Below are 27949 nucleotides of genomic sequence, written 5' to 3'. Positions count from 1 at the left end.
GCCAGGCCCCGCCCCAAGCCGCCCCCGCCCGGCCGCCTCCCCTCTCCCCGCCTCTTCCTCCTCCCCTCTCCAGCGCTCCTCCCTCCCTCTCCAGCCTCCCCTCCCCCGCGTCCCTCCCCCTCCTTCTCTCCTCCCTCGATCCCCTCTCCCTCCCCTCTCCCTGGCTCTCCCTCTCAGTCTCCAGCTCCTCTCTCTCTCCCTCTCCCTCTTCTCTCTCTCTCTCTCCCTGTCGGGCAGACTCGCCCACCACTGCCAACCCAGGGCTGGGGGGACCCTTCCCAGGCTGTGGCTGCAGGTAAGAGATCCCCCGTTGGGTGGGGGCGTGGGGGGGAGGACGGAGTTCCCCAGCCTGGGGGAGGGGGCGTCCGTGGAGCCAGGAGCCGCTTTTCCCTGAACTCGTCCATGGCGGCTGGGGGGCTGCACAATCCAGGTGGGGGTACCCAGGCCTTTCCAAGGGGCGGGGGCGCCGCCAGCAGCCAACATCCTCAGCCCCCCCCCCCTGCCTTCGGGGAGTATGGCGGGCTGGGGAGGGGGTGCCTCCTGGGCACCGAGGGGCGAGAGCACACCCCCTCCCTCTGCGTTCTCTCCCCGCCCGCGACTTCCTGTGTCTGGGTCTCCTCTCCCGCCTGCGCCTCGGGGGGTCTCTGTCCGGCTGCCCGCTGCCTCGGAGTCCGTCCCCGCATCCCTGTCTGGTCTCACGCTCCTCGCGGTCCCTCGGTGCCCGGCGCGCTGCCTCTATATAAGTCCAGGCTCCTCTCCGTCCTCCCTCGCCATCTGTGCGCTTCCCGGCTCCGCTTCCCCTGTCCGTCTCCGTCCCCGCTGTCAGGGCGCCTGCCCCGTCCCCTCTCCTCTCCATCCATCTGTCTAGGCGTCTGTCTGCCCGGCTCTCTCCCTCCTCTCCCCGGCGGCCCGCTCGCCCGCTCTCCTGCACACCTTTGTCCCCGCCCCAGGCAGGGGGAGACCTGGAGGAAGAAGATACGCCCTGCAGCGTGGGCTCCCCCAGAAGGCGAGGAGTCCCCCAAACTCCTCTGCCTTCTTCAGCCCGGGTCCCTCCCATCCTCCCAGCCGCACCTCCCCACCTCCCCGTCCCTCCCCCGAAGACAGAGCGCCTTCCTCCGCCGCCAGTTTCCGGCTCTGAGGCCAGTCCTTGCCGTCTAGCCCGCGCCCTGTGCGGTGCGGACGGAGCCAGCCCTTCTGCCCAGCCTCCCAGCCCTCTTCTCCTGGGTGGCCAGTCCTGCCTGCAGTCTAACTGCCACACCTCTTGCTGTTTGTCCATCACAGTTCACCTTGTCACATTCTGGGCGCCTTTCCTACTCCGGGCAGAGCCCTAGGTCCTGGGTCCGGCCACGCCAGCCCCTCCTGCGGCCTCACCTCCACCCGCTCACGGTGTGCGGGCCTCTCCGTGGTCCGTGGGGACGGAGCCCAGAGGGTCCTCTACCGCCCCTGGTGGGTCCGGGCGGGCCCTTCTGAGGCTCCAGGCCCCTGGCCAGGGCACCTTCTTTCCTGGAGGGAGGGGGCCCCAGAGGAAGTGGGCTCGAGTGAGGGACAAGGGAGGGGTGAGCCTGGAGGCTCCCGGTGCCACGTGGCCCCGGCGGGGTTAAAGGAGCACCCGGTCAGGAATCCCGAGATGAGTTTCCATCTCTGCTCTGCCCGACCTGAAGCTGTGACTTGGCCAAGCCCTCTCCCTCCTGGGCGCCAGGTCACCCATGAGCACTGTGTGTGTGATCCCCGGGGTTGGGACATCGCACGCTCACCGTGTGTGTGTGTGTGTGTGTGTGTGTGTGTGTGATCCCCAGACTGGGACATCATACACTCACCGTGTGTGCGCGCGCACATGTGTGTGTGATCCCCAGAGACATCACATGGCTCACCGTGTGTGTGTGCGCGTGCATGTGTGTGCGTGTGTGCACACATGTGTGTGATCCCCAGGCTGACACATCACATGGCTCAACCTGCAGCAGTAAATGTGCACGTTTCAAAGCCTGGGTCCCCACCTTGCACATTTGTGCGAGGGGCGGCGGGCACCCCCTGCCCCCCACAAGCACAGTTGGGAACCACCACGACCCTCGGCAGTGTGCCCCACCCTTCCCTCACGCCAGACTGGACCCCCTCAAGCTGGCAGCCCCATTCTGCGGAGGAGGTCTCTGAGGTCCCAAGAAGCCTGTGAGGCGAAAGCGGGGTGCTCACCACTGACCCAGCTGGCCGCGGGCCCCGGGAGAGAAGGGAGATGGCTCCGGAGATGGGGCCGGCCATCTGCCCTCCCGGCTCCCCCCTGGCCTCAACCTGATCCTGTCGCCCCCGGATCCTCAGCCCAGATTAGATTTCCGCTCTGCCGATGGACAGAGAGGCAGAGGAGGGCGCTCAGCTGTCCCCAGCCACAGGCGCAGACCTCGGCTGCTCATCTCACAAATATTTATCTTGTGCTGTCTCCTCCCCGAGGCCTCCGGGAGAGGAAACCAGGTTTTGAGGGAACGGCAGTGAACCGGCCTGCTCTGTGGGCACGGAGAGCAGCCCTGGCTGGCCCGGGCCTCCCTGGCGACCAGGGGGTGGGACAGGTGGTTGGACTTGAGGGAGGCTCTCAGGCCATGCCCTGCCCCAGAGAGGGAGTGAGATGCTTCAGAGGAAGGCTTGGCTCCCAGGTGGCCCTTGTTCCTCCTGAAAGCCAAGGAGGGGAGGGAGGGAGAAGAGCGTGAGTCTTTGCTTTGGATCCTGATGGGTTTGTAATTATGCCTAAGTCGTTGCTAATTAGGGGGCTGCTAATTAGACATATCATTAGGGGACTTGCCGATGGGGGGCTAATTGTGCGGTGGCCCTTTAAGAATCACCCCTCTCTCCCGCCTACACACACACACACACACACACACACACACACTCACTCCTTCTCAGGGAGGTTCTGCCAACATTCTGCCTCCCTCTCCAGGAGGAGCCAGCTCCCAGCCGGGAGTGCGTGCGCGAGGAGGTGGGTGTGTTGGGAGCAGGCTGTGGGCTAGGCTCTGAGAACTTGCTTCAGACAAAAATGGAAGGTGCTGGGGGAAGAGCGGCTGGTGGCCAGAGAGGGGTCAGGGTTGGAGGAGGCCAGGAGGCCCCCTCCCTTCCTCTCTCAGTTCCCTTTTTTGCAGGTTGCTGTGTTACCATGGCAACGCAGGGGTGGGGCAGAGGAGCTGGAAGTCAGGGCCACTCTTGGGAAGAGAAACTGGGAGCACGGGGTTGTTGCTGGGGGACTTCAGGCAAGTTACTGAGCCTCTCTGAGCCTTGGTCCTCTCATCTGGGGCGTGGTTGGGGAGTCCCCCCAAGAGGGCTGGTGCATGGTGAATACAATGTTCAGAGAAGAGGACCCCTTGAGGAGAGGGGGGGAGGTGTGGAGGGGAACCTGAGGGAAAAGGAACAGCAGGTGCCAGGCCCCTGAGGCAGGCACTTGTCCCGGGAGGCAGAGGCGTCAGGACCAGCGAGGAGGAGGCGGTGTGGCTGGGCCGAGGGAGCAGGGGAAGAAGGAGGGGATGAGCCAGAGGGGATGGGGCCAGACGGTGCGAGAGCGTATGAGCTGGGCAGAGCAGGGGACTTTGGTGCTGAGTGAGGAGGGAGCATGGAGGGTTCTGAGCAGCAGGGAGATGTGCACTGGTTTGCATTTTTAAAAGAAATCTAGACAGACAGACACAGCCACTCTGACCCAGGACCAGACACAGGAAGAGAGGCCCTGAAATAGTAGAGACCCCACACCCACAAACAGGACAAAACCTCCAAAACGGTTCCCATGTCACAGCTGCTAAGGAATTATGCGCCTCACAGAGACTGGGGGTACTGGAGAGAGACACCTGCCACCAGGCGGGGTGGGGCGGGTGACAGGCCCTCCAGCCGCCCCCTCTCAGCCCCACCTGAGACAGACAGACACCCCAGCACCCCCTGCAGCCGGACTCCGAGCATGGGCCTCTGAGGGCCAAGTTGGGAACCAGTAGAATCACCTAAAGAATCGCCTCCAGCCCTTCACCTCTCACTAAATTATTCCGTCTGTGTTTTGTGCCTGGCTTCATTCATGCATTGCGTGTCTGTGAGATTCGTCTGTGTTGTTGGGTGTATCAGTAGCGCACTCCCTTTTCAGTGCTGTATAGTATTCCTCGGTGTGACCCCCCCCCCCCCCCCGTGATGCTTCTCCATTTTACTGCTGACAGGCATCTGGGCAAAGTGGCAGCTATTAGACGTGAAGTTGCTAGGAACACTCTTGTAGTCCAGCCAGAGTGGCTCAGTGGTTGAGCGCTGACCTGTGAGCCAGGAGGTCTCAGTTTGATTCCTGATCAGGGCATGTGCCTGGGTTGCAGGCTCAATCCCCAGTGTAGGGCATGCAGGAGGCAGCTGATCAATGATTCTCTTTCATCATTGATGTTTCTCTCTCTCCCTCTGCCTTCCTCTCTCTGAAATAAATTTACATGTATATACATACATACATACATACATACATACATACATATACATATATACATATACACATATACATATCTATACTAATAAAAGCATAACATGCTAATTAGACCAGATAAAGCCATGGTGGCAGGGGCCGAGGCAGAGGTGGTTAGGGGCGATCAGGCCGGCAGGGAAGAGCAGTTAGGGGTGATCAGGCCAGCAGGGGAGGGCAGTTGGGGGCCATCCGGCTGGTAGGGGAGGGCAGTTGGGGGCGAATGGGCCAGCAGGGGAGGGTAGTTGGGGGACATCAGGCTGGCAGGAAGCAGTTAGGCATCAATCAGGCTGGCAGGGGAGCAGTTAGGGGCGATCAGGCTGGCAGGCAGAATCAGTTAGGGGCAATCAGGCAGGCAGGCCAGTGGTTAGGAGCCAGCAGACCCGGATTTTGAGAGGAATGTCTGACTGCCGGTTTAGGCCCGATCCCATAGGGACATCCAGCAGTTGGACATCCCCTGAGGGTTCCCAGATTGGAAAGGGTGCAGGCTGGGCTGAGGGACACCCTCCCTCCCAGTGCACGAATTTCGTGCACTGGGCCTCTAGCATACATATAAAGTATATGCATATATACATATACATATATCTACATATTTTTTAAACATTCTTGTATATGTCTAGTCTATTGGTGGACACATGACCTGTTTCTCCTGGGTAATGCCTGGGAGCAGAATTGCTGAGTCGTAGCGTGCACATGGTTCAGCTTTGGTTTCCCGGAGTGGTGAGACCAATTTACAGTCCCATCTGCTGTGCGTCTGTCTTTACCATTCTGTGTCTTTCTCCCTTCGTCTCTGTCTGCCTCCCTCGGTCTCCATCCTCCCTGTATTAGTCCTCAGCTTCTCCCTCCTTCTCCATCCTCCCTGTATTAGTCCTCAGCTTCTCCCTCCTTCTCCATCCCCAACAAGCCTTGACTCCTGTGTGTCAGGGAGGGGTGCGCTCCTCTCACCCAAACTTCCTCCTCCTCCCCCGCAGGACCCCGCCCCCCTCCATGGCTCCCCTGGCCTTGGTGGGGTTTGCGCTCCTCCTGGGGGCTCCCCCATGCTCGGGGGTGGCTACCCCGACCCCCTCTCTGCCACCTTCCCCCACCAATGACAGCGAGACCAGCACGGAGGTCTGTCAGGGCTCCAACCGCTGCCAGCCGGGGGTCCTGCTGCCCGTCTGGGAGCCCGACGACCCCTCGCTGGGCGACAAGGCGGCACGGGCAGTGGTCTACTTTGTGGCCATGGTCTACATGTTCCTGGGCGTGTCCATCATCGCCGACCGCTTCATGGCCTCCATCGAGGTCATCACGTCGAAGGAGAAGGAGATCACCATCACCAAGGCCAACGGCGAGACCAGCGTGGGCACCGTCCGCATCTGGAACGAGACCGTGTCCAACCTCACGCTCATGGCCCTGGGCTCCTCGGCGCCCGAGATCCTGCTGTCCGTCATCGAGGTCTGCGGCCACAACTTCCAGGCGGGCGAGCTGGGCCCGGGCACCATCGTGGGCAGCGCCGCCTTCAACATGTTTGTGGTCATTGCCGTGTGCGTCTACGTCATCCCGGCCGGCGAGAGCCGCAAGATCAAGCACCTGAGGGTCTTCTTTGTCACCGCCTCTTGGAGCATCTTCGCCTACGTCTGGCTGTACCTCATCCTGGCCGTCTTTTCCCCGGGGGTGGTCCAGGTGAGCACGGACCGGGGACTCCGCCTTGGTGCATGCATGTCTGCAAAATCCAGAGGGGTGGCGCCCTGGGCTTGGCGGGCCGGTTCATGCATCTGCAGAAATGCATGCTCAGACCCCAGAGGGCGCCGGGTCATGCCCTGAGCAAGAGCTTCTGGCTGGAGAGGGAGGGCAAGTGGGGCCGGAGTCCCGAGGGTGCTCCCAAGCCATGTCTAGATGGTGCTCCAGGCCCTGGAAGGGGCTCCTCTGCTTGGGTGGGTGGAGGGTGAGGGGAGGTTGCCATTGGCAATAGTCCCACCCGGAAGGGGCGCCTTTTAGCTCCCACAAGGGAGCCACGTGTGCTGCGGAGTCCTTGTGGTCTGTGCAATGCATCCTGCCGTTCCGGTAGCCAGCTCCTTGCTAGGTGTGGTCACGTTTCCCTGCTCTCCCTGTCTTTTGCATTATTTATTCCTACTTTTTCCATAAGACCTGCCCCGTTTGCACAGTTCATGCTACAGTCGCATAAGCCAGCCTTGTGTTTTCTGACAGTGCTAATTGATTTGGGGCACGGGTGCAATTTGCATAATTATCCCTGGACATACACAGATGCATGCCCACATCTGCCTCCTCTAGCTCTGTATTTCCCAGACATGCAGTCGTGGTTTGCACCCTCCATTCACCATTCACGAGTGATTTCTGATGTGAGGATAATTTATGCCACCTGACTGTAATTTTTACTCACATCAGCACAGGTAGAAGTCCAGTCCGCAGCAACAACCACTCTGCATAATTTTATTCCAATAGTGAGGCAAAACTGAGACCCAGCTGCGTAATTTACACCCACACTCACATACCCATCTGCCTCTCGATGTCCAGTGTCTTAACCGGCATCCTGCCTAGCCTTCGTTTAAAACATCTGCCTAATTTATTTCCCACAATCCCGAGACTGCAGCCTGCATTTGCATAATTTATTTACGGGCCTGCCTAATTCATTTGCACACATGCATAATTTATTTGAGGCTACCCAGGATTCCTTCACACGTGTGTAATGTATTCATGCATATCTGTCAGGTTTTACCCGTTACAGTTTCTTTCCGGGAAGGATCTGGAGGTAGAGGCATAAAAATTCTTTGCAGATGATACAGAGGCAGAGCTGAGGGCTGAGAAGGCGGAGAGGAGAGGGGGAGAGGGAGGCAGCAGCAGCGGACAGGGAGGAGGGAGAGGGAGACAGCCACTGCGACTGACCCTGACTGTGACCCTGAGCTCCCGGCTGCCATGGCCAATAGTACCGAGCAGTGTGTCACAGTTTTCTTTGGTCTTTAGTTTTAATTTTTATTTATCTATTTTAGGGGAGGGGGAAAGAGAGACATCAATTTGTTGTTTCCCTTATTTATGCATTCATTGGTTGATTCTTTTTTTAAATATATTTTTATTGATTTCAGAGAGGGAGAGAGAGATAGAAACATCAATGATGAGAGAGAATCATCGGTCCGCTGCCTCCTGCATGCCCCCCACTGGGGATCGAGCCCGCAACCCGGGTACGTGCCCTTGACCAAAATCGAACCTGGGACCCTTCAGTCTTCAGGCTGACACTCTATCCACTGAGCCAGATCAGCTACGGCTGATTCTTTTTTTTTTTTTTAATATATTTTTATTGATTTCAGAGAGGAAAGGAGAGGGAGAGAGAAACATCAGTGATGAGAGAGGAGAGAGAATCATTGATCGGCTGCCTCCTGCATGTCCCACACTGGGGATCAAGCCTGCAACCGGGGCATGTGCCCTGACTGAGAATAGAACCGTGACCTCCTGGATCCTAAGTTGAGCGTCATAGGTAGACACTCAACCACTAAGCCACGCCGGCAGGGCTGTTGGTTGCTTCTTGTATGTGCCCTGATCGGAGATCGAGCCCGCAACCTTGGCATATCGGGACGGTACTCCAACCAATGAGCTACCCGGCCAGGACACTATCACAGTTTTCAGGCTGTTAAAAAGGTTTCCAAAATGGTCTTTGATGAGGATTTACACCAAGACTGTGAAAAGAATTTTAGACACCTCGGATGAGAGGTGGATAGGGATGGGGGTGGAGGGGAGGTTTCCCCCGAGGAGGAGCTGGCTCGGATGGAGGGAACGGGGTATAAGACGCCACGGCTGTGGGTGGTCCAGCCTCGGAGGGTCCTGTTGGGAGGAACACGGAGACCAGGATTATGGGATTTTGTGAAACAGCTTAAGGAGCTGGCATGAGATAAAGATGGCCCCAGTTCCTCCTGGATGCGCTGAACTGGGCAGGGAGAAGATGAGTCTGGTTCTGGCTTTCCCCCAGGAGTGCTGTGTGACCTCAGGCGAAGCCTGTACCCTCTCTGAGCCTCGGTTTTCACATTTGAACCATGGAAGGGGTTGAACTAGACCACTGGTTCTTTTTAAAAAATGTTTTTTAAAAATATGTTTTTATTGATTTCAGAGAGAGGAAGGGAGAGGGAGAGATAGAAACACCCATGAGAGAGAATCATTGACCAGCTGCCTCCTGCACGCCCCCTCCTGGGGATCAAGCCTGAAACCCGGGCATGTGCCCTGACTGGGAATTGAACCGTGACCTCCTGGTTCCTAGGTCAACGCTCAATCACTGAGCCACGCCGGCCGGCTGGGCTCCATTTGAGGCTTTACAGGCATATTTTCAGGGTGAACTGTCATGTGTTAGTGGATGCTTTTGCAATGAGCCCAGGAGAATGATACCAGTAAGGATAACGATAACAGTAATTTCACATTTTGAGTATTTTCCACGTCAGGAGCCGACAATGCCGCGTGCCCCGGTGCGTAACTCACTCGGTCTTGGGGATGTGCCCACCTCGTGGGCCAGAGGCCGGGCTAGATGTCCCGGGACCTGAGCCGGGCATGGCTGGGCTCTCCGGGGAGGCGGCATGTAAACATGGGAGCTGGGTTCATGAGGCTGGGAAGGAGCCAAGCTGTGCCTCTTTTAGAATCAGCCCTGTCCCTAAGGGCCCGGTTCTGAGAAAGGCGCCCGGCCAGGCTGTATTCTGGGGAGGTGGGGGGTGGAGGGAGGCAGGGGGGGAGGTGGGCAGAGCGCAGGGAGCCGGGAGGCAGGAAGTCACTTCGGGGAGGGGTCGCCTTGGTGGTGGGAGAATCTGGCTCCTGGCACTTGGGCAGCTGGGCATGATCCTCAGCGAGAGAAAAGGGGGTGAATGAGGAGACCAGGAGAGAGACAGGGAGAGAGAGACACAGACTTCGAAGCATCTCACAAGGGAAGGAGACAGAAATCCACAAAATATACAAACGGACGCGGAGACCCTGGCGGGCGGCTCGGTTGGTTGGAACGCCGGCCCAGACACCAGAATGCTGCGGGTTCCATTCCAGGTCGGCACGGACCTAGGTTGTGGGTTCGATTCCTGGTCAGGGCGTGTGTATGGGAGGCAACAGGTCTCTCTCTCCCTCTCTCCCTCTTCCTCTCTCAAATCAATAAACATGTCCTTGGTGGGAATGTTTTTAAAAAAAGGAAGAGAGAGGAGGAGGAGAAAGGGTAGACAACAAAAAACCAACTGACACAGACTGAGACAGAGACCAACACAGAGAGATGAGGAGACTGAGAGACAGGAACAGAGACAAGGGAGGGGCAGAGACGGAGGTCGGAGATGGGAGAGATGGGAGAGATGGGGAGATGGGAGAGATGGGGAGATGGGAGAGATGGGGAGATGGGGAGAGATGGGGAGATGGGAGAGATGGGGAGATGGGGAGATGGGAGAGATGGGGAGATGCAGGAGAGGGACCACCTGTGAAGTGCCGGGACCCAGCGTGGGAGGCGGAAGGAGAGCCGCGGGGGGCGGAGCGCGCCCCCTGGAGGCGGCGCTGACCCGCCGCCGCCTGTCCGCCCGCCCGCAGGTGTGGGAGGCGCTGCTGACCCTCATCTTCTTCCCGGTGTGCGTGGTGTTCGCCTGGATGGCGGACAAGCGGCTGCTCTTCTACAAGTACGTGTACAAGCGCTACCGCACCGACCCGCGCAGCGGCATCATCATCGGCGCCGAGGGCGACCCCCCCAAGAGCATCGAGATGGACGGCACGTTCGTGGGCGCCGAGGTGCCGGGCGAGGCGGGCGGCCTGGGCCCGGGCCCCGCCGAGGCCCGCGAGCTGGACGCCAGCCGCCGCGAGGTCATCCAGATCCTCAAGGACCTCAAGCAGAAGCACCCGGACAAGGACCTGGAGCAGCTGGTGGGCATCGCCAACTACTACGCGCTGCTGCACCAGCAGAAGAGCCGCGCCTTCTACCGCATCCAGGCCACGCGCATGATGACGGGCGCGGGCAACGTGCTGCGGCGCCACGCGGCGGACGCCTCGCGCCGGGCCGGCCCCGCCGAGGGCCCCGCGGAGGAGGAGGACGACGGCGCCAGCCGCATCTTCTTCGAGCCCAGCCTCTACCACTGCCTGGAGAACTGCGGCTCCGTGCTGCTGTCCGTCACCTGCCAGGGCGGCGAGGGCAACAGCACCTTCTACGTGGACTACCGCACGGAGGACGGCTCGGCCAAGGCGGGCTCCGACTACGAGTACAGGTGGGTCCGGGCGGGCGGGCGGGCGGGCGGGAGGCTGGCCGTGCGCGGGGCCTCCGGGCTCCCCGGGTCTCCTGGCTGCTCCCGTGCCCAGCCTGGCTCTGCTATGGGCACACCTGCAGGATTCATTCAGTCACTCCTTTTTAAGAATTTAAATACAGCCCTAGCCAGTGTGGCTCAGTGGATAGAGCGTCGGCCTGTGGACTGAAGGGTCCTGGGTTCGATTCTGGTCAAGGGCACATGCCTGGGTTACAAGCTCGATGCCCAGGAGGGGGCGTGCAGGAGGCAGCTGATCAATGATTCTCTCTCATCATTGATGTTTCTATCTCTCCCTCTCCCTTCCTCTCTGAAATCAATAAAAAAAAGTTAAATATATTATTGATTGCAGAGAGGAAGGGAGATGGAGAGAGAGAGATAGAAACATCAATGATGATGAGAGAGAATCATTGATCAGCTGCCTCCTGCACGCCCCTGGGAATTGAGCCTACAACCTGGGCATGTGCCCTGACCTGGGATGGAACCCTGACCTTCTGGTTCATAGGTTGGCACTCAGTCACTGAGCCACGCCAGTCAGGCCATTCATTCACTCTCGAGACCACACTGCCCCAGGCACTAGGCACACACTGTCCCCGGCTGCCCCTCCCATGTTCATTCCATACCTGTGGGCTCCTGTGCTTGACACCACACTGTCACTATCCGTTACATGGATGCTTACCTGGTAGAACAAGCACCCCCATGGACACCATGACTGAAAGTGTTCACTGAGCACCTACTGTATGCCATGGGTTTATCATGGTGAACACGACATCTAAGGTCCCTACCGTCCAGCTACAGTGAGGCTGTAAACCAGGTGTCCTCAAACTACGGCCCGCGGGCCACATGCGGGTGTTTTTGCCGTTGTTGTTTTTTTTTACTTCAAAATAAGATATGTGCAGTGTGCATAGAAATTTGTTCATAGTTTTTTTTTTAAACTATAGTCCGGCCCTCCAACTGTCTGAGGGACAGTGAACTGGCCCCCTGTTTAAAAAGTTTGAGGACCCCTGCTGTAAACTATTAAACTATGTAAAAACATCAGGTGATGTTAGCACTGCGTGGGAATGTTAGGTAGGATAAGAGGGGAGCGACGGTGCCCCAGTTGTCCCCGGGTCTTTGGCTCCACCATAAAGCAACCCGCCCCTTGCACCTACTAAGTCTCATTGCCCTCTCCTCACACCCTTTTGAACAGACCTGTGACCTTCCCTCATTCAAGCAGTTCCTACTGAGCACCTACTGTGTGCCAGGCGCTTTCTTTAGCGGCTCACCATACAAATGCCAACAAGATAACTTCCCTGCCCTCCTGTGGCCCCAAAAATTCTTTATCTCTTTGTGGTTCTGTCCATACCACACTCTTTTGAGAACTGTAGCTTTACAGTATAGCTACCGTAGCTAACGGGCGTGCAAGTCTCCCATGGTTTCCTAAAATAATCGCACTTATGGTGTGCCTGCTGTGTCGGAAATGGGCCAGGGCAGCGGAGACAGCAGCCAATGAAACCCATAAAATTCCTGCCCAAACAGTCAACGTTCTCACAGGCCATTAGGAAGTACACGCTGAATACACAGAAATGCCAGGAAGTGGCAAGAGCCATGAAGGAAACTGAGGCAGAGGACGGGAGAGAGTGTTGGTGGCTGAGCTCTGCACCGGTCCCATCTGCTCACCATCCGCCACCCCTCCCTCCCACCCTCTTCCTGGACTAGTCAAAGATCGCTGGTCCCGCCATCACGCAGCAGCCATTCCCCACGCAGATTCACGAATCGCTCAGCTCTGTCGGGCATTCCTCTCTGGCTTTCATGTTTTGTGTTCATAATCGTGGTGCTCCGTGTGAGTTGCCGGCAGCATGGCCCTGCAACCATCAACACCTGAGCGTGCCTCTCTAAGAAGAACGACATTCTCCTACCTAATCACAAACGATTACCACACTCGGGACATTCGATACCGGATCAATATTATCACGCAATGTGCAGTCCCTGTGTGCATCTCCCCAGCTACCCCTGCAACATCCTTTATGGCTGCGTTTCCCCCTCCCTCACTCTGGATCAGTCTCTGAGCCTTTCCGTGACTTTCGTGACCCCGACACTTTTTTTAAAAATATATTTTATTGATTTTTTACAGAGAGGAAGGGAGAGGGATAGAGAGTAACAACGATGAGAGAGAAACATCCAGCTGCCTCCTGCACAGACCCTACTAGGGATGTGCCTGCAACCAAGGTACATGCCCTTGACCAGAATCGAACCTGGGACCCTTGAGTCCGCAGGCCGATGCTCTATCCATTGAGCCAAACCGGTTAGGGCTACCCCGACACTTTTGAAGATGACTGGGACAGTCCTCCGTTTGGGTTTGTCTGTTTCCTCGTGGTCAGATTCAGGGGGTGCACTTCGGGCGGGACCCATGGAGGTGATGCCGTGTCCTCCTCATTGCCCAGGAGGCATGACACCCAGTTGTCCCCTTACTGGTAATGTCCACTTCAACCCTTTGGTAAAGCTGGTGCTAAAGACTTTCAACAATAAAGTTACATTTAAAAAAATACACCTTAAAAATGATGGTGCTAAAATCATCACGTTCTACTATCCCTTAAGTTTACATTTCTTTTAAAAAAATATTTCTTTATTGATTTCAGAGAGGAAAGAGAGGGAGAGAGAGATAGAAACATCAATGATGAGAAAGAATCACTGACTGGCTGCATCCTGCACGCCCCCTACTGGGGATCGAGCCCGAAACCCAGGCATGTGCCCTTCCGGCAATCAAACTGTGATCTCCTGGTTCATAGGTCGATGCTCAACCAGTGAGCCATGCCGGCTGGGCTAACTCAATTCTTATAACAACACCATGAGGTAGACAGTATTATTAGCTGCATTTTACAGAAGAGGAAACCGAGGCTCAGAGGGCTGCCACATCCTAACTGCCCAAGTTCTTAGAGCGGGCATGGGGCCCAGCCCTGCTTGGGGCAGGTTAACCCACCTGGCTGGGCGTCGCAGCCACCATGGACAGCGTCCTTGTGGCCAGCGGGCTTTGGCAACAGGGAACCCATGTTCCTCCACTTGGGGTCTTGTCATCTGGTTCTACCCTCGGCCCCTCCCACAGGCCTGGGCTTCTCTTGGAGAACTGGAGCCCAGGACCCCTTTCTTATGAAAGTGATCATTGATGATGGTGAGCTCTTATCGATCATATAGTGCATTTCAGAACCAGAGCCGAGTCCCTGAGGTGCATGGTGGGAGGGGTTGGAGGGAAAATTAAAGAGTTTATAGATGTGAATTGACACCCCAGAGTCACTCTGCTGTCTACAGCTCTACCAGGAAGAGCCCACTCATTCCCCGTCCCCTCACCGTTTCCCCTGATAATCGAATGTCACGGCCTGGCTCCCTCCCCCTCCCCATTGTAGAGCATCTTGGTGCCCTTCAGCGACATGTGTAAACCTAAGCCAGCTCACGTCCCTCCGCTGCTCAGAGGCCTCCCCATGGTTTCCATCTCACTGGGACGAATGGCCACAGCCCTCATGGTGGCCCAGCAAGGCCTATGACATCTGTTCCCCCTGTGACGCCATCTCCCCCCTCACCCCCCTTCTCCCTCTGCTGCAGCCATGGGGCCTCTAACAATCCAGGCCCGCTCCTGCCTCAGGACATTTGCATGGGCTGTTTCCTTTCGCATGAATACTCTTCTCCCGATCTCCTCCACCCGGCTCCCTCCTCAGGGCTCCGCTCAGATGTGACCTCCTCAGCAAGGCTTTTCCCGACCACCCTAACACGGCACCCTCTCCTCACTCTCCACCCTCTCCCTCCGTTTTCTCCACCGCACCGTCGCCACCTGATGTCATGTTTGTTATTCATCTCCTGCACTGGAACAGTGCCTGGCATACAGCAGGTGCCCAATAAATATTTGTTGAATGAACCAACCGCAATTAAACTGTTAAATGTGTAATTGTCACCGTGATGTGGCTCTGCCATGGGGCTGTGAGCTCCGTGAAGACAGTCTGTTCACTGCTGTGTTCCCAGCAGTGCCCAGCACAGGGCACAGGGCAGGTGCTCAGGGAGTCTTGGTTGAATGAATGAATGAATGAATGATGCCACGTTAAGGAATGTGGTCTTTCTCTTGGGGGTATGTGGGAACACAGAAGGGTTTGTCAGAGCGTGACAAGGTCAGTCCTGGGCCCTACATCACTTCTACTCCAAGTGTGGTCCATTTTCGGGGGGGCTGTCTGCATCCCGTGGGAACTAATTAGAAATGCAGAGTTTTGAAACCTGCAGCTACGGAACCAGAACCTGCATTTTAACAGGATCCCCACGTGATTTGTGTGCACGTTAAGGTTTGAGACTCATGACTTTGGAACCCTCCAGATTCTCTCTCCGCCTTGGGACTTTGCATGTGCTGTTCCCTCTGCCTGGCGAACTCCTGCCCACAAAAGCCTCCCCCAGGAAGCCTGCCCTGATCTCACAGTCGTCATTCTCAGTAGAATGCTGGACCAGCTCTGTCCTGTTCCTCTCCCGCATCCCCTCCCCGCCTGATTCCCCCTCAGTATTATTTGTTTAGTGCCTGTCCACTCGCATACCAGCGAGTTGTCCCGTGGCACTGCCCCCTCCTCCGGGAAGCCTGCCCTGACTCCCTTTGCCCCCAGTTGCTGGCCGCCTGCCCTTCATTTACCCCTTTCTTTCCCGCCCCTCCGCTGCAGCGAGGGCACGCTGGTGTTCAAGCCCGGCGAGACGCTGAAGGAGCTGCGCATCGGCATCATCGACGACGACATCTTTGAGGAGGACGAGCACTTCTTCGTGCGGCTGCTGAACCTGCGCGTGGGCGACGCGCAGGGCATGTTCGAGCCCGACGGCGGCGGGCGGCCCAAAGGGCGGCTGGTGGCGCCGCTGCTGGCCACGGTCACCATCCTGGACGACGACCACGCGGGCATCTTCTCCTTCCAGGACCGCCTGCTGCACGTGAGCGAGTGCATGGGCACCGTGGACGTGCGCGTCGTGCGCAGCTCGGGCGCGCGCGGCACCGTGCGCCTCCCCTACCGCACGGTGGACGGCACGGCGCGCGGCGGCGGCGTGCACTACGAGGACGCGTGCGGCGAGCTCGAGTTCGGCGACGACGAGACCATGTGAGAGCGCAGGGCCCGCGGGCCGGGGAGGGGGCGGGGCCTGCTGGAGGGGGCGGGGCCCTGCCCGGGAAGGGGGAATGAGTGGGTGGGTCTGATAGTGGGCGGGGCGGGGTTGTGGGGATGGGCGTGGTCTAGTTGTGGGTGGGGCCTGGGTAGGTCCGCGCTGGCGAAATGGAAAGGTCAGGGAAGATGGACAGGGAACGGAGAGGGGCCGGGTCAGGAGAGAGGAGGGAGGAGGCGGTGGTGATGGCGTGTGGCCAAGATGATAGGAAGGGAGGTGGGCGGGGCCTGGGAGAAACTAGTTGGTTTGGGGAGAAGTTGGGGCTCGGGGGAAGGGTCAGAGAAGAGTAGGAGAAGGGCCTTGGGCAGAGGAGTGTGGAGACTTATTGGTAGTGGGTGGAGATGGCGTGCGGCCTGCGGAGACGAGCGGAGGGTCCTGTGGAGGTGGGAAGAGGACGAAATGGAGGGCGAGTCTGTGGAATGAAGAAAGGGCGGCATGGGTGGAGTCTGGGTAGGGACACAAGGAAATGGACCTGGACAGCGGGAGAGGGCGGGGCATAAGGAGATGGGGCGGGCCTTGGGGGAGTAGGTGGAACCTGGGGAAATGAGAGCCCTCAGGGAAATGTGGGCAACGCTTTGGGAAAAGACTGAGTAGCAATATGGGGACCTGGGAAGGTGGCGGCAGGGCCTGGGAAACTGGAGGGCTGGGATTCGGGAAGATGGCGTGGAGTCTGGGGAGTTGGGCTGGGTGCACAGGCATACATCTGTAGACACAACCAACACATACACACACACACACACACACTAGCAACATACAGACACAAAACGTCACAGACAGGCACGTTGAAACCGGGCTGCTATGATGCCCAGACACACGGCCACGGCCTGACACAGATGCCGAGGCTGCAGTCTCACCTCCCCCACCCGCTTGCCTGGGATGCTGCGCGCCTGTCCCCCTTTGCCCGCTCCCTTCCGCCGCCCCCGCACGCCCGTCTGTCTCCCTCCTCCTGCCGCCCACGCTCCTCCCACCGAGCAGAGCCCCACCGCGCTCCTTCCCCTCCTCCTCCCACCTCTGTGCCTTGGCCTCGCCCAGCTTCTCACCTTTCTCCACCTCTCTCTCCCCTTTGCGTCTCTGCCGCCTCTCACTCCCTCAGTCTCCCCCTGGGTCTCTGTTAATCTCTAGATCTCTGTCCACGGTATCCAGCTCTCTGGCCGGGTTATATTTCAGGAATGAATTCTCCATACCTTTCCATCGTTCTGTCTGTCTGGCTCGGGTTGAGATCTTGGGTTGGGGGCTCGGAGCACCATCCGTGGAGGGGAGAGAATGCAAGAAGAGACAGACAGACAGACACTCAGAGATAGAGGAGACCTGGAGAAAGAGACAGAGATAGGGAGAGGCAGAGCCAGAGTAACAGAGTCAGAGAGAGAGAGGCAGGCAGAAAAGAGGCACAGAGAGCATGAGAGAGACAGAAACTTAGAGACAATGAGAGAAGGAAACTGAGAGACAGAGACACAGCAAGAGAGGCCGAGGGAGCCCGGCCAGGGTGGCTCAGTTGGTTGAGCGCTGTCCTGTGCACCGAAAGGCCGCCGGTTCAATTCCCAGGGGTTCGATTCCTGATTCCTGGTGCGGAAGGTTGTCAGATCTCTCTCTCTGTCTATCTATCTATCTATCTATCTATCTATCTCTATATCTATCTCTCTCCCTCTCCCTTCCTCTCTCTCTACAATCAATAAAAACATTTGTTTTAAAAAGGAGAGGGAGAGGGAGAGATTGAGAGACTGAGGTGACTGAAGGGAGAGAGATTAGGGGAGATGAGAGATCATCTGAATGAGAGCCTCAGAGGGACCCGGGGAAGGAGGAACCAGGGGAAGTAACAGAGAAAAAGAGTCGGGTAGCCAGAGACCACAGGAAACAGCGTGAGAAAGGGAATGGGTCTGAGATCAGAGGCCGCAGTGGGCGGGAGAGGGGCGTTTCCAGGAAACAGGAGGGCAGGCATGAGGGTGATGGGAAGTCAGGCTGGGAGGAAGGTTTCTTCCTTGATCTCAGGAAGCCCTGCCCTTGTCTCGCTCTAGTCCCTCTTGCTGTCCCCACCAGTTGGGTTTCTCCTCCTGGGTCCCCTGAGGCCATGCCTGTCAAGGCGCCAGGTGGTGTACGTGTCACTGCGTGTCAGTCACTGCATGTCGGTGGATCATGACATGCCTGTGAGAGTGAGCGTGTGTGTGTGTGTGTGTGTGTGTGTGTGTGTGACCCTGTCAGCAGCTGTCTGCGTGGGTCAGGGTGTGTGAGGAGCGTGTCTCAGCAGATCCTGCTCCTTGCCAAGATGCTTCAGTACCGCGGACAGCTCCCGGCCCACTCCTGAGTTGGGGGCCGGCCATTCTTCCCACCCACAGAAAAGTTAAAATATCCTGAGAGCAGGAGCGGGTGGAGGTGGGCACATGTCCCCACATGACCGCTTTGTGTGTGTGTCTGTCTGTGCATGGGTGTCGCTGCGACGTGTGCGTTTGTGTGTTGAGATGGGTCTGCTGTGTGTTGAGATGGGCCTGTTGAGACCCTTTTGCTTGAGTTGTGTGGACTTCGCTGTTCCAACTCTGCGAACACTGAGAAACCCAGACAGAGGGAGAACAGATAAAGAAAGGCAGAGCGCTGGGGAGAGACTGAGCCGGAGCGGGTCCCAGCCAGAGACAGGGACAGAGAGACGGAGAGGCGGAGACATCGGGAGGCTGAGAGATGGGCAGAGAGACGGGGAGATTGAAAGATGCTGAGATGCAGAGAGAGAAAGACACGAAAGGAAAGCAGAACCAAAAGGCCTAACGAGCGGGATCTACGGAAGCAGAGGCTGCCTGGTAACACCAGGGGTCTGTAGGCTGGCCGTGTCGCCGAGGCTGTGGTGGGGGCGTCGCCGTGGGATCGGGCATCTGGTCCCCGCGACTTTGCCGCGTGCACAGGGAATGGCTGCAGGGTGTGATGGCGTGCGGCTGTGGGCGGTGTGACTGGCGGGGCTTCCTCTCCCGGGTGCCTGTGCGGGCCGGTGTCTGTGTCGCTGGGTTCTGGGGCTGGGCCTTGTGGCTCCTGCCGCTGAGAGCGCTGCCGGTGGCGGTGTGTGGGCTTTCTGGGGCTGTGGGTCTTTGTGACGGAGGGGGTGGTTTGTGTGCCTGAAGGGGAGGGGTAACTTCTGTCTGTTCCTCCCCTGCCACACCCTGGTTGCCATAGCAGCGGGGATGCTGAGGACGTCCGTTAGCGCTCCGCTAACCTTCCAGACGTGTGTACAGGACAGAGGGCAGGAAGCTGGTGGTCTCTTGGGCTGAAGGATTCGAGTTAACAGAGGTCTGTGGAAGGCGCCCCGCCCGCCCTGGGCGTTGGGGAGTCCGCAGAGAACGGAAATGAACACGGATTTCTGCTGGAACTTGCATTTTAGTGCCAGGAGACAAATGGGCAAAGGATAAACGAAATAAACGCACACGCTGGATGGTGTGTTAGAACAAAGACGGCAGCACGGAAGGGGTTAGGGATGGTGGGGGCGGGCAGGGGTGGATTTCAGCATTAGAGGAGGTGGCGGGAACGGGCCTCATTGGAAAAGAAGGTGGGGCTTGGCCCGCGTGGCTCAGTGGTTGAGCGTTGACCTATGAACACAGGGGGTCATGGTGTGATTCTAGGTCAGGGCACATGCCTGGTTGCGGGCTCTATCCCTATTGTAGTGTGTACAAGCAGCTGCCAATCAATGGTTCTCTCTCATCATTGATGTTTCTCTCCCTCTCTCTCTCTCTCTTTGTCTCTCTCTTTCTCTCTCCTTCCCCTCTGAAATCAATAAAAAAAATATTTTTTTAAAAAAGAAAAGAAAAAGAAGGTGGAGTTAGAGAACCAGAGGAGTGAGGGAGTGAGCCTGGAGGGACAGTGTTCTCGGTGGGAGGAACAGCCATGTAAAGGCCTTGAGGCATGTGCGGGCCTGGTTGTTCAAGGGACAGTGAGGAGATCAGTGTAGCTGGGGGAGGGGGAGGGGGGCCAGAAAGGGAACAAGGGCCACATGGCACGGGGCCTTGTGGGTTGTTCGGACTCTGGCCTTGGTCCTGGCGGGGAGGGAACCTCCTGAACGCCCCAAGCAGAGGAAGGACCCATGTAACTTAGGTCGTATCGGACGCCCTCGGGACGCTCTTTAATAACCCTCAGCTTTCTCGGCTGTTTCTGGGCTTGTGTCTGCCAATGGGGATAATAAGAGAAAGAGAGAGCCTTCCTCTGAGGATGGCTGTAGGACTACATGAGATGACAGGACCTGGGACGGAGCGGGGCTCGAGGAACGGGGTGGCTGAGAGGGACGTCATCGGTGGCTCAGGGGAGGGGCCTCATGCCGGGTGTCCTGCTTCGCCCGCCCAGGAAAACCCTTCAGGTGAAGATAGTGGATGACGAGGAATACGAGAAAAAGGATAACTTCTTCATCGAGCTGGGCCAGCCGCAGTGGCTTAAGCGAGGGATTTCAGGTGAGGGGTGAGGGGTGGGAGAGAGAAAAGGTCCAGGGTGCGGGGACCCTTGGGGGGGGGGTCAGCTGTGGATGCTCCTTCAAACTCACAGATCTGAGCTTCCCAGGGAAGCGATCTCACTTTCTCTCTGTCTGTCTCTCCCCAGCTCTGCTGCTCAATCAAGGTGAGTGGAGTTACCTCCTGGCTTTACTGGAAAGGGGGGCCCTGCAGGGGGCATCAGGGAGGGTCAGGGCCTCAAACTGCTCTTCCAGGTGAGGGTTGAGGGCGGTTGAAGGTGAGATAAAAGTAGACTTGGGTGAGGGTTGGAGCTGGCCTTCAAGTTGGTAGGGCCAGTTGAGTTTGGGGTTATAGCTTGGGGTTCAGGGGCGAAATTGTTTTGTTTGTAGTTAAGGTCAGAGCGGGGAGTGAGTCATAGAATCCAAACTGGGTCTGCGGTGAGGACAGAGGGAGTCAGGCTTGGGGTTAATTAGGACCGGGGTGGACTTAGGATTTGAGACCAGGATTAGGACTTGGTCAAGGTTAGAGTTAAGATGGAAGCTGGTTTTTAGATTCGTGAGTAACATTAGGATCAGGGTCTGAGAGTTGAGGCTAGGGTCAGTGACTTGGAGATAGTGAGAGAATAGAATTGGTGTTTGGGGTTATGGTTAAGGCTGGACTAAAGATTGTAATAGTCAGGGTAAGTAATACAAGCTGCTGTAACAAATAGGCCCCAAATCCCAGAGATGAACACAAAAGTCATTTCTTGCTCAGGCAAAGTTTTCTGAAAATGTGGCTGCTTAAGTGGGTGGCTTTCTTCAGAGAGGTAGGGTTGGTGCTGGGCTTGGAGCAAAGGATCAACATACTTTAGGGAGATAAATGAATTCAGGGCCAGCTATAGGGCCTAGGCCCAAGATTTGTACTGAATTGGGCCACCCCTCTTTCTGCACCCCCTCAGTCATACTCTAGGATGTTTTCAGAGCTTCAGTATAGAGACCAGGCCTCCTCCCTCAAGAGTGGTGATGATGTCAGTGATAATAATAAAGAAAGTAGCTTTTCTGACTATCATGTGCCAAGCACTCTTCTAAACACTTAATATGAAATAATTCTTTTAACTCTTACCATTACCCTATGAGGTAGGTATTATCATTGTGTCCATTATAAAGATATGAACACTGAGGCACAGAGAGGCTAAAGCATTGCCCAAGGCCAGACAGTGCCCACCATGGGAACCTCAGAGCCCACCACCTGAGCCTTGCGGATCAGCCATGGGAGCTGGGGCGGGAGCTGGGGAAGGTGATGGTCAGATAGGAGGCTGGGGCAGGCTGGAGGGGTGTCACCAGGTGGCTTCCCAGGGGACACAGGCAGTGAAGGCATCACAGGCCCGATTAGGTAGGCCTCCCTGGAGTCTAACTCCCATCCCTCATGCTGCAGGGGATGGGGACAGGAAGCTGACAGCGGAGGAGGAGGAGGCTCGGAGGATAGCAGAGATGGGCAAGCCAGTTCTTGGGGAAAACTGCCGGCTGGAGGTCATCATTGAAGAGTCGTATGATTTTAAGGTGATTTTCTGGGGCCTCACTTTCCTGGAGTTTTGCCTGAGTTGTTTCCTTGTCTGAGAGAGGATCAACTGTGAGGGTCCAAAGCCCTCCTCCAGGTCCGTCCATCAGCACCATGGACAGCGCACGCCTCCCTTTTCCCTTTTGCTAGTAGCACTGGGGTAGAGCATGGGGTGCGGGCCCCCAACCCCAGGCCCCCTCATGGGGCATTCTTGGGTGATCGCGGACAACAACCTCTTCCCCACCCTTTCATCCCCAGAACACGGTGGATAAACTCATCAAGAAAACGAACTTGGCTTTGGTGATTGGAACCCATTCATGGAGGGAGCAGTTTTTAGAGGCAATTACGGTGAGCGCAGGTAAGTGGGGAGGGAGGAGAGAGAGAGAGAAGAGGGAGGGGTGGGGCGGGCAGAGAGAGACGCAGAAAGAAATGGGTGGGAAGACAGAGGGAAAGAGAGACAAGGAGAGAAAGAAAGACAAGAACAGGAAAGACACTGAGAGGGACAGAAAAAAAGAAAAACAGATACAGGAAGACAAAAGAAAAGATAGCGATCAGAGACGAACGAGAGACAGGCACACAAAGAGACTCGCCGGAGAAAGACAGAGGCAGGAGAAATGGGAGCGACGTAGAGAATGAAGTCAGTAAACTGCAGGGGCCAGGGAGGGGCAGACAGACCCAGAGAGAAAGGCGGACCGAGAGACGGGGGCTGCGGGCAGGAGAGGTCCCGCCCAGGCTCTCTCTGGAGATTGGAGGGCGGAAACAGGTTAAAAGGCCTGCCCGCCCCAGATAGAGCCTGGGCTCCGCTGTTGCCATGGAGACAGTCACCACAGCACCCAGCTACACCCCCCTGTAAGGTTTCCACCCGCCTTAGGCCTCAGACGGTTTCCTACTGCCCCCCTGTGGCCAGAGACACTATGACACTTGGATCACAGTCGGTGGTACCAATTGGGGAAACGGAGACCCAGAGAGAGAGGAGGGACTGGCCTGAAGTCCCACAGGGAACCCAGAAAGAGCTGCGGTGGAGCTCAGGGCTTCTGTCCCCTGCACAGCACCAGTTTTCCGTCAGGGAGGCCTATCCAGTGGGAACCGGAACACAGAATTGTGGTCGGAAAGAAACCGGTCAGAGGTGGGATCCCAAGACGCCAGGCCGCGGGGATAGAGAAGCAGCAGGCAGCAGGCCGAGAGACCTCAGATCGGAGGCCTGAGAGAAATGAAGTGGTGTCTCCCACCGAGGCCACGTTCTTTGACATCTACTTCTCGGGGAGCCCCAGGCCCGACCCTGTACAGGACATGGCTGGGGACAGAGATGACCAGGACAGCTCAGGCCCTGCCCCTGTGGAGCTCACAGTCCAGTGTGGGAGGCAGACCTGTCACAAGAGTGACAACCCAGAGTGGGCAGGGCCGGACTGGGGACCTCCGGGAGCTGCAGGGGGTGGGGGGCGGCCCAGCTTGAAGGTCGGGAGAGCTTCCTGAAGGAGGAGGCTTCTGAGCTGCGTCTTCAGATGCAAACAGGAGTGTGTCCTCTATGCTCTGGCCTGAGCCATGTCTCCCCGTGGTCAGTTAGGGGTGCGCTCGGTGGCAAATAGCAGAAAACTCGACCGCAAGCGGCTTAAGCACACGAGTTTCTTTTTCTCACGGGAGGAAAAAATAATCTGCAGGAGGCAAGTTAGCAGCAGCTTAATGATGTCATTAACCCCCAGGCCACGTCTTTATTTCTCAGCTTTTGCTTCATAGTTACAAAATGGCTGCTGCCCCTCCAGGCGTCGAGTCTGTATTCCAGGCAGGAAGAGAGGGAGCAGGGGGTCAGGGGCAGCAGGCCTGTCGCATGTGAGTTTCCAGTTCCATTTAACTTGGGGTCGCAGCAAAAACCTCCCTCTTTGAGGTGTAACGTGCAGAACCAAAAAACCCCCACACACAACCACTAAATTAAGCATTTACAAATTCAGGCGTTTATTTCCTTAACAAGCCGAGTGACTAAAAGTGGGGAAGGAATAATTGACCCGAATCCCCGAGCCCGCCCAGCTCTCACGGCCTCCCCTGCGGAGCCACGGGGCTGCACCACGGGAAGTGGCTTCATCATGTGGTGGCCGCCTGCCTTTCATTCCCCGACTTGTTCTGCGTGACCGGTCAGGGGTCACGGGGTCTCTTAGCAGCAGCCTTCCAGATGGTGTGCTTGGCACGCTCGTGTGCTCGTTGCTCTTCATTCATTGCTTTATGCTCGTCAGTGTAGCGGGAGGTGGACAACTTGGCATTTGTGCTTTCCCATCACACAAGTCACTGCAGGTCAAAAGCGGGTCGGTTTTGGTCGCATTAGCGGACACCAACGACTCTTAAGAATGAGGCGTCCTTCACAAGGCTCAGAAGACACATCCACAACACACCGCCCCTATCAGGAAAGCTAGAGCTTTCCAGAAACCCTCTGTTTAGGCCTCATTGCTGGACTGGGTCACATGGCCACTGCTGCAAGGGATTCTGGGAAAGCAAGTATTTAGGTTAGGACTACTTAGAGCTGCAAGGAATTTGGGGAAAGTGAATATTTTCATCTGAGGACATGGCCATTGCTAGCCTTAAGGGATTCTTGGAGAGTGACTGTTAGCTGGATACATGGCTCTCTCTACCTGCAAGGGATTTTGGGAAATCAAGCATGTAGCTACTGTTAGCTGCAACGAATCAAAGGAACTGAATACCTCTTCCTGCAGAATATGTCTACCTGTGAATATTTCTACATGCCTGTCAGTAGCTGTAAAGGGATATGGCCACCCCTAGCAGCAAAGGATCCTGGGAAGCTGGATATTTTCAACTGGGCATATGGCCTCCTGGAACTTAAAGGGATTCTGGGAAAGTAAATACTTTTACCTGGGCCTAACCTTCTCCTAGCTGCAAGGGATCCTGGGAAAGTATTGTTTTTAGCTGCTGACATGGACACACCTAGCTTCAAGGGATCCTGGGAGAGCGATTCATTTTATGGGACTGGCTGTCCGGAAGTTGAACAAAGTGGGGCTGCAGGCGAGGAAGGAGGCATGGGTGTGTGCCCCAGCTGGGTCGTGTGCCCACAGGGGACGAGGAGGAGGAGGAGGACGGGTCCCGGGAGGAGCGGCTGCCTTCGTGCTTTGACTACGTCATGCACTTCCTGACGGTGTTCTGGAAGGTGCTGTTCGCCTGCGTGCCCCCCACTGAGTACTGCCACGGCTGGGCCTGCTTCGGCGTCTGCATCCTGGTCATTGGCCTGCTCACCGCCCTCATCGGGGACCTTGCCTCCCACTTTGGCTGCACCGTTGGCCTCAAGGACTCCGTCAACGCTGTGGTCTTCGTGGCCCTGGGCACCTCCATCCCCGGTAACCCCCTGGGGGCTGCTAGCGGGCTAGGGTCTCAGAGAAGCCAGGCAGTGAGGCCTAAGAGAAAGGTCCTGCAGAAATAAGCTGATAGAATCGTCCAGAACACATGTGGTGGGTCCCAGAGGAATACCCTGGTGGATAATAGAAACAGGTGGGGGCCCCAGATTCACTGTGAGTGGAGTGTCCCGTAGAACTCAGGAGGTGGGAAATGCTGGAAGCCTGATGATGGGTTCCATAGAAACGGGATGTTAGTTTCCCCTTCCCTCCCCCGCCTCCGCCAAGAAACCAGCTAGAACCATGTTGCTGGGCATGATAGGAACCAGGCCAGTGAGTTTTGAAGCTTTCAGGAAGATGAGGGAGCAAGTAGAAACCAGAGGTTGAAGGTGGGGGTGCCATACAAATAAGATAGCGGGAGACCATCACTTATGTCCCATTACAACGCAGTGGCCATGATCCCCTCTTCCCAAATAAACCCGAGTGAGAGTCCCTTACAAACCGGGTGTCCGAGACTGAAGTTCCTGCAGGAGTAGGGAGGCCCGGTGAGTGGGAGGCCGGAACCTTTGTTTCCACATCGCTGTGGTCAGCAGCCAGGTGTCCGCCGGGAAGGGAGGAGGCGGGTCCGCGGAAAGCAGCCCTTGGGAAATGTTGGCCTTGCAAGCCTGCCCTCCAGACCAGAGGCCCGAGTTATTAGCACCATGTTCAGGAATGGGTGGGGCCACAGAAGCCAGGCCCTTGCTGGACAGAAACCACGTGGGGAATTGACAGGAAAGGGGTTGCATGGGGTAGAGCCTGGCACTTATCCGGCCTGGTGGCAATGAGCCGATTGGGCCCACGGAAAGCAGAGTGATTCCCACGGAAAGCAGGCAGCAGGCTCCCTAGGATGCAGAGTGGATCCCACAAAAATCAGGCAGTGAGTCCCTCGAAGTAGGCCGAGTTCCACAGGAAGCAGGTATCGGGTCCCATAGAAAAAGACGAGTCACACAGAAAGCAGGCAGTGGCCCGGCCAGCGTGGCTCCGTGGTTGAGCATCAACCTGTGAACCAGGAGCTCATGGTTCCATTCCCGGTCAGGGCACATGCCCGGATTGTGGGCTTGATCCCCAATGGGGGGGCGTACAGGAGGCAGTCGATCAATGATTCCCTAATCAGTGATGCTTCTATCTCTCTCTCCCTCTCCCTTCCTCTCTGAAATCAATAAAAAAATATATTTTAAAAAAGAAAGAAAGCAGGCAGTGGGTCCCAGTGAATGTAGGCAAGTCCCATAGAAAGCAGGGAGCGAGTCCCACAGAAATCAGGCAGCGAGTTCTACAGAAAGCAGGCGGTTGGTCCTGTAGAGCAGGCGTCGGGATGGCGAGGGACTTTCCCTCTTGGGTGGGATCAGGGCCTCCAGCCCTGGCCTACCGCAGGGTGCCCAGGGCTGCAGGTGGGAGGCGGGGCCTGCGCCCCCGGAGGGGTCTGGATCACGGGGCGTGGGGACAGGTGGGCGCCAGGACGGGGGGTGACCCGCGCGTGTCTCTGCCCGCAGACACCTTCGCCAGCAAGGTGGCGGCGCTGCAGGACCAGTGCGCGGACGCGTCCATCGGCAACGTGACCGGCTCCAACGCGGTGAACGTGTTCCTGGGCCTGGGCGTGGCCTGGTCGGTGGCCGCCGTGTACTGGGCGGTGCAGGGCCGCCCCTTCGAGGTGCGCACCGGCACGCTGGCCTTCTCCGTCACGCTCTTCACCGTCTTCGCCTTCGTGGGCATCGCCGTGCTGCTGTACCGGCGCCGGCCGCACATCGGCGGCGAGCTGGGCGGCCCGCGCGGCCCCAAGATCGCCACCACCGCGCTCTTCCTGGGCCTCTGGTTCCTCTACATCCTCTTCGCCAGCCTGGAGGCTTACTGCCACATCCGGGGCTTCTAGCGCCCCCAGACTCGGCTCCCCCCGAGACGGCCACACCGCGCTCCCCCCGGCCTCCGGAGAGGCGGCCTCCTCCTGCCTGGGACTCAGCCTCCCTGCCTCCTGGGAACCCACCTCCCCAGCCCACGGCCCCCACCGACGGCCCCTCCCTTCCCCTCGCGAGCCTCCCAGGTCCTCCTCCCATTGGTTACCCCTCCAGTCCGGCCACACCCCTGGGGGCGGTGCCGCCTCGAGGCCCCGCCCCCGGGGACCCTCCCCAGACATCCAGCCCTGACTTCCCCTGCTGACCCCCCAAGGGGAAGGGCCTCGGAACTTCGCCCCCCACAGGGGCCCTGGAAGGAGGCTGATGCACCCCAGGATATCCAGGATCTCAGCCATTTCCCTAACCTTCAGGGAGCGCCATTCAGCCCCCAGGACAGCGGGGAGGGCCGGTGGGGCGTGCATAAGGGGGCACACCTCCCTGGTTCCTCCGCTCAGGCCCTGGGAGAAGGGAGGGGAGCAGTCGGGTTTCAGAGCTGAGGGGGCATATGTGGGACCTGCAGTTCCTCACGTCCCAGCGCCCCGCTCTCCTCCACGACCTCCGAGAGCCCAGCCACGCCCTGGAGGGGGCCTGTGTGTACATAGTGTGCTTGGGGAAGGGGTCGCGGGAGGGTGCATGTCTTGGGGAAAGGGGGTGACCGACTTTCCTTTTGAGAGGGCAGAGACTCCCCCAGCCATGAGAACCGACTTTTGGGGAGGAGGCCGGGAATCAAAGGGAGTCCAGCCATTCCCCCCGACAATCCAGAGGCTCACCGCGCCCTCAGTGCCAGCCAATCCGGGCAGGACCCTCGAAGAGGAGACCGAGGGCTCCAGAGGACCTACAAGCCAGCAAATGCTGCCACATCTCTGCCTGATGGGGAGCAGGGGCGGGTGGGAGGGTGGGACTGGGACCAGGGCTCTGGGGGGGGGGG

At 57.6% G+C, this 27949-nt stretch overlaps 1 protein-coding gene across 2 annotated transcripts; it reads left to right on the top strand.

Annotated features, from left to right (window-relative positions):
- Window positions 1-175: 175 nt before the first annotated feature.
- SLC8A2 (solute carrier family 8 member A2) lies at window positions 176-27874 on the top strand. 2 transcript variants are annotated; one of them, XM_079759855.1, is made up of 10 exons: window positions 176-295; window positions 5419-6109; window positions 9977-10641; window positions 15339-15761; window positions 20131-20234; window positions 20380-20397; window positions 21645-21769; window positions 22026-22125; window positions 24824-25102; window positions 26626-27874. In XM_079759855.1, the coding sequence occupies exons 2-10, from the start codon at window positions 5435-5437 to the stop codon at window positions 27000-27002; spliced, it is 2766 nt and encodes a 921-aa protein (XP_079615981.1). In that variant the 5' UTR covers window positions 176-295; window positions 5419-5434; the 3' UTR covers window positions 27003-27874. The 2 variants fall into 2 exon arrangements, with proteins under 2 accessions (XP_079615981.1, XP_079615982.1); XM_079759856.1 differs by lacking the exon at window positions 176-295.
- Window positions 27875-27949: the final 75 nt, after the last annotated feature.

The sequence above is a fragment of the Cnephaeus nilssonii genome (assembly GCF_951640355.1).
Source record: "Cnephaeus nilssonii genome assembly, chromosome: 20".
NCBI lineage: Eukaryota > Metazoa > Chordata > Mammalia > Chiroptera > Vespertilionidae > Cnephaeus > Cnephaeus nilssonii.
The sequence above is the reverse complement of the archived record's forward strand: the minus strand, read 5'-3'. Positions and strand labels throughout refer to the sequence as shown.

Excerpts from the sequence above, each read along its gene's own strand:
- SLC8A2 (XM_079759855.1), top strand. The coding sequence starts at position 5,435 with ATGGCTCCCCTGGCCTTGGTGGGGTTTGCGCTCCTCCTGGGGGCTCCC. Across the intron at positions 15,762-20,130 it reads TTCGGCGACGACGAGACCAT|GAAAACCCTTCAGGTGAAGA; the intron begins GTGAGAGCGCAG and ends TCGCCCGCCCAG. Across the intron at positions 25,103-26,625 it reads CCTGGGCACCTCCATCCCCG|ACACCTTCGCCAGCAAGGTG; the intron begins GTAACCCCCTGG and ends CTCTGCCCGCAG.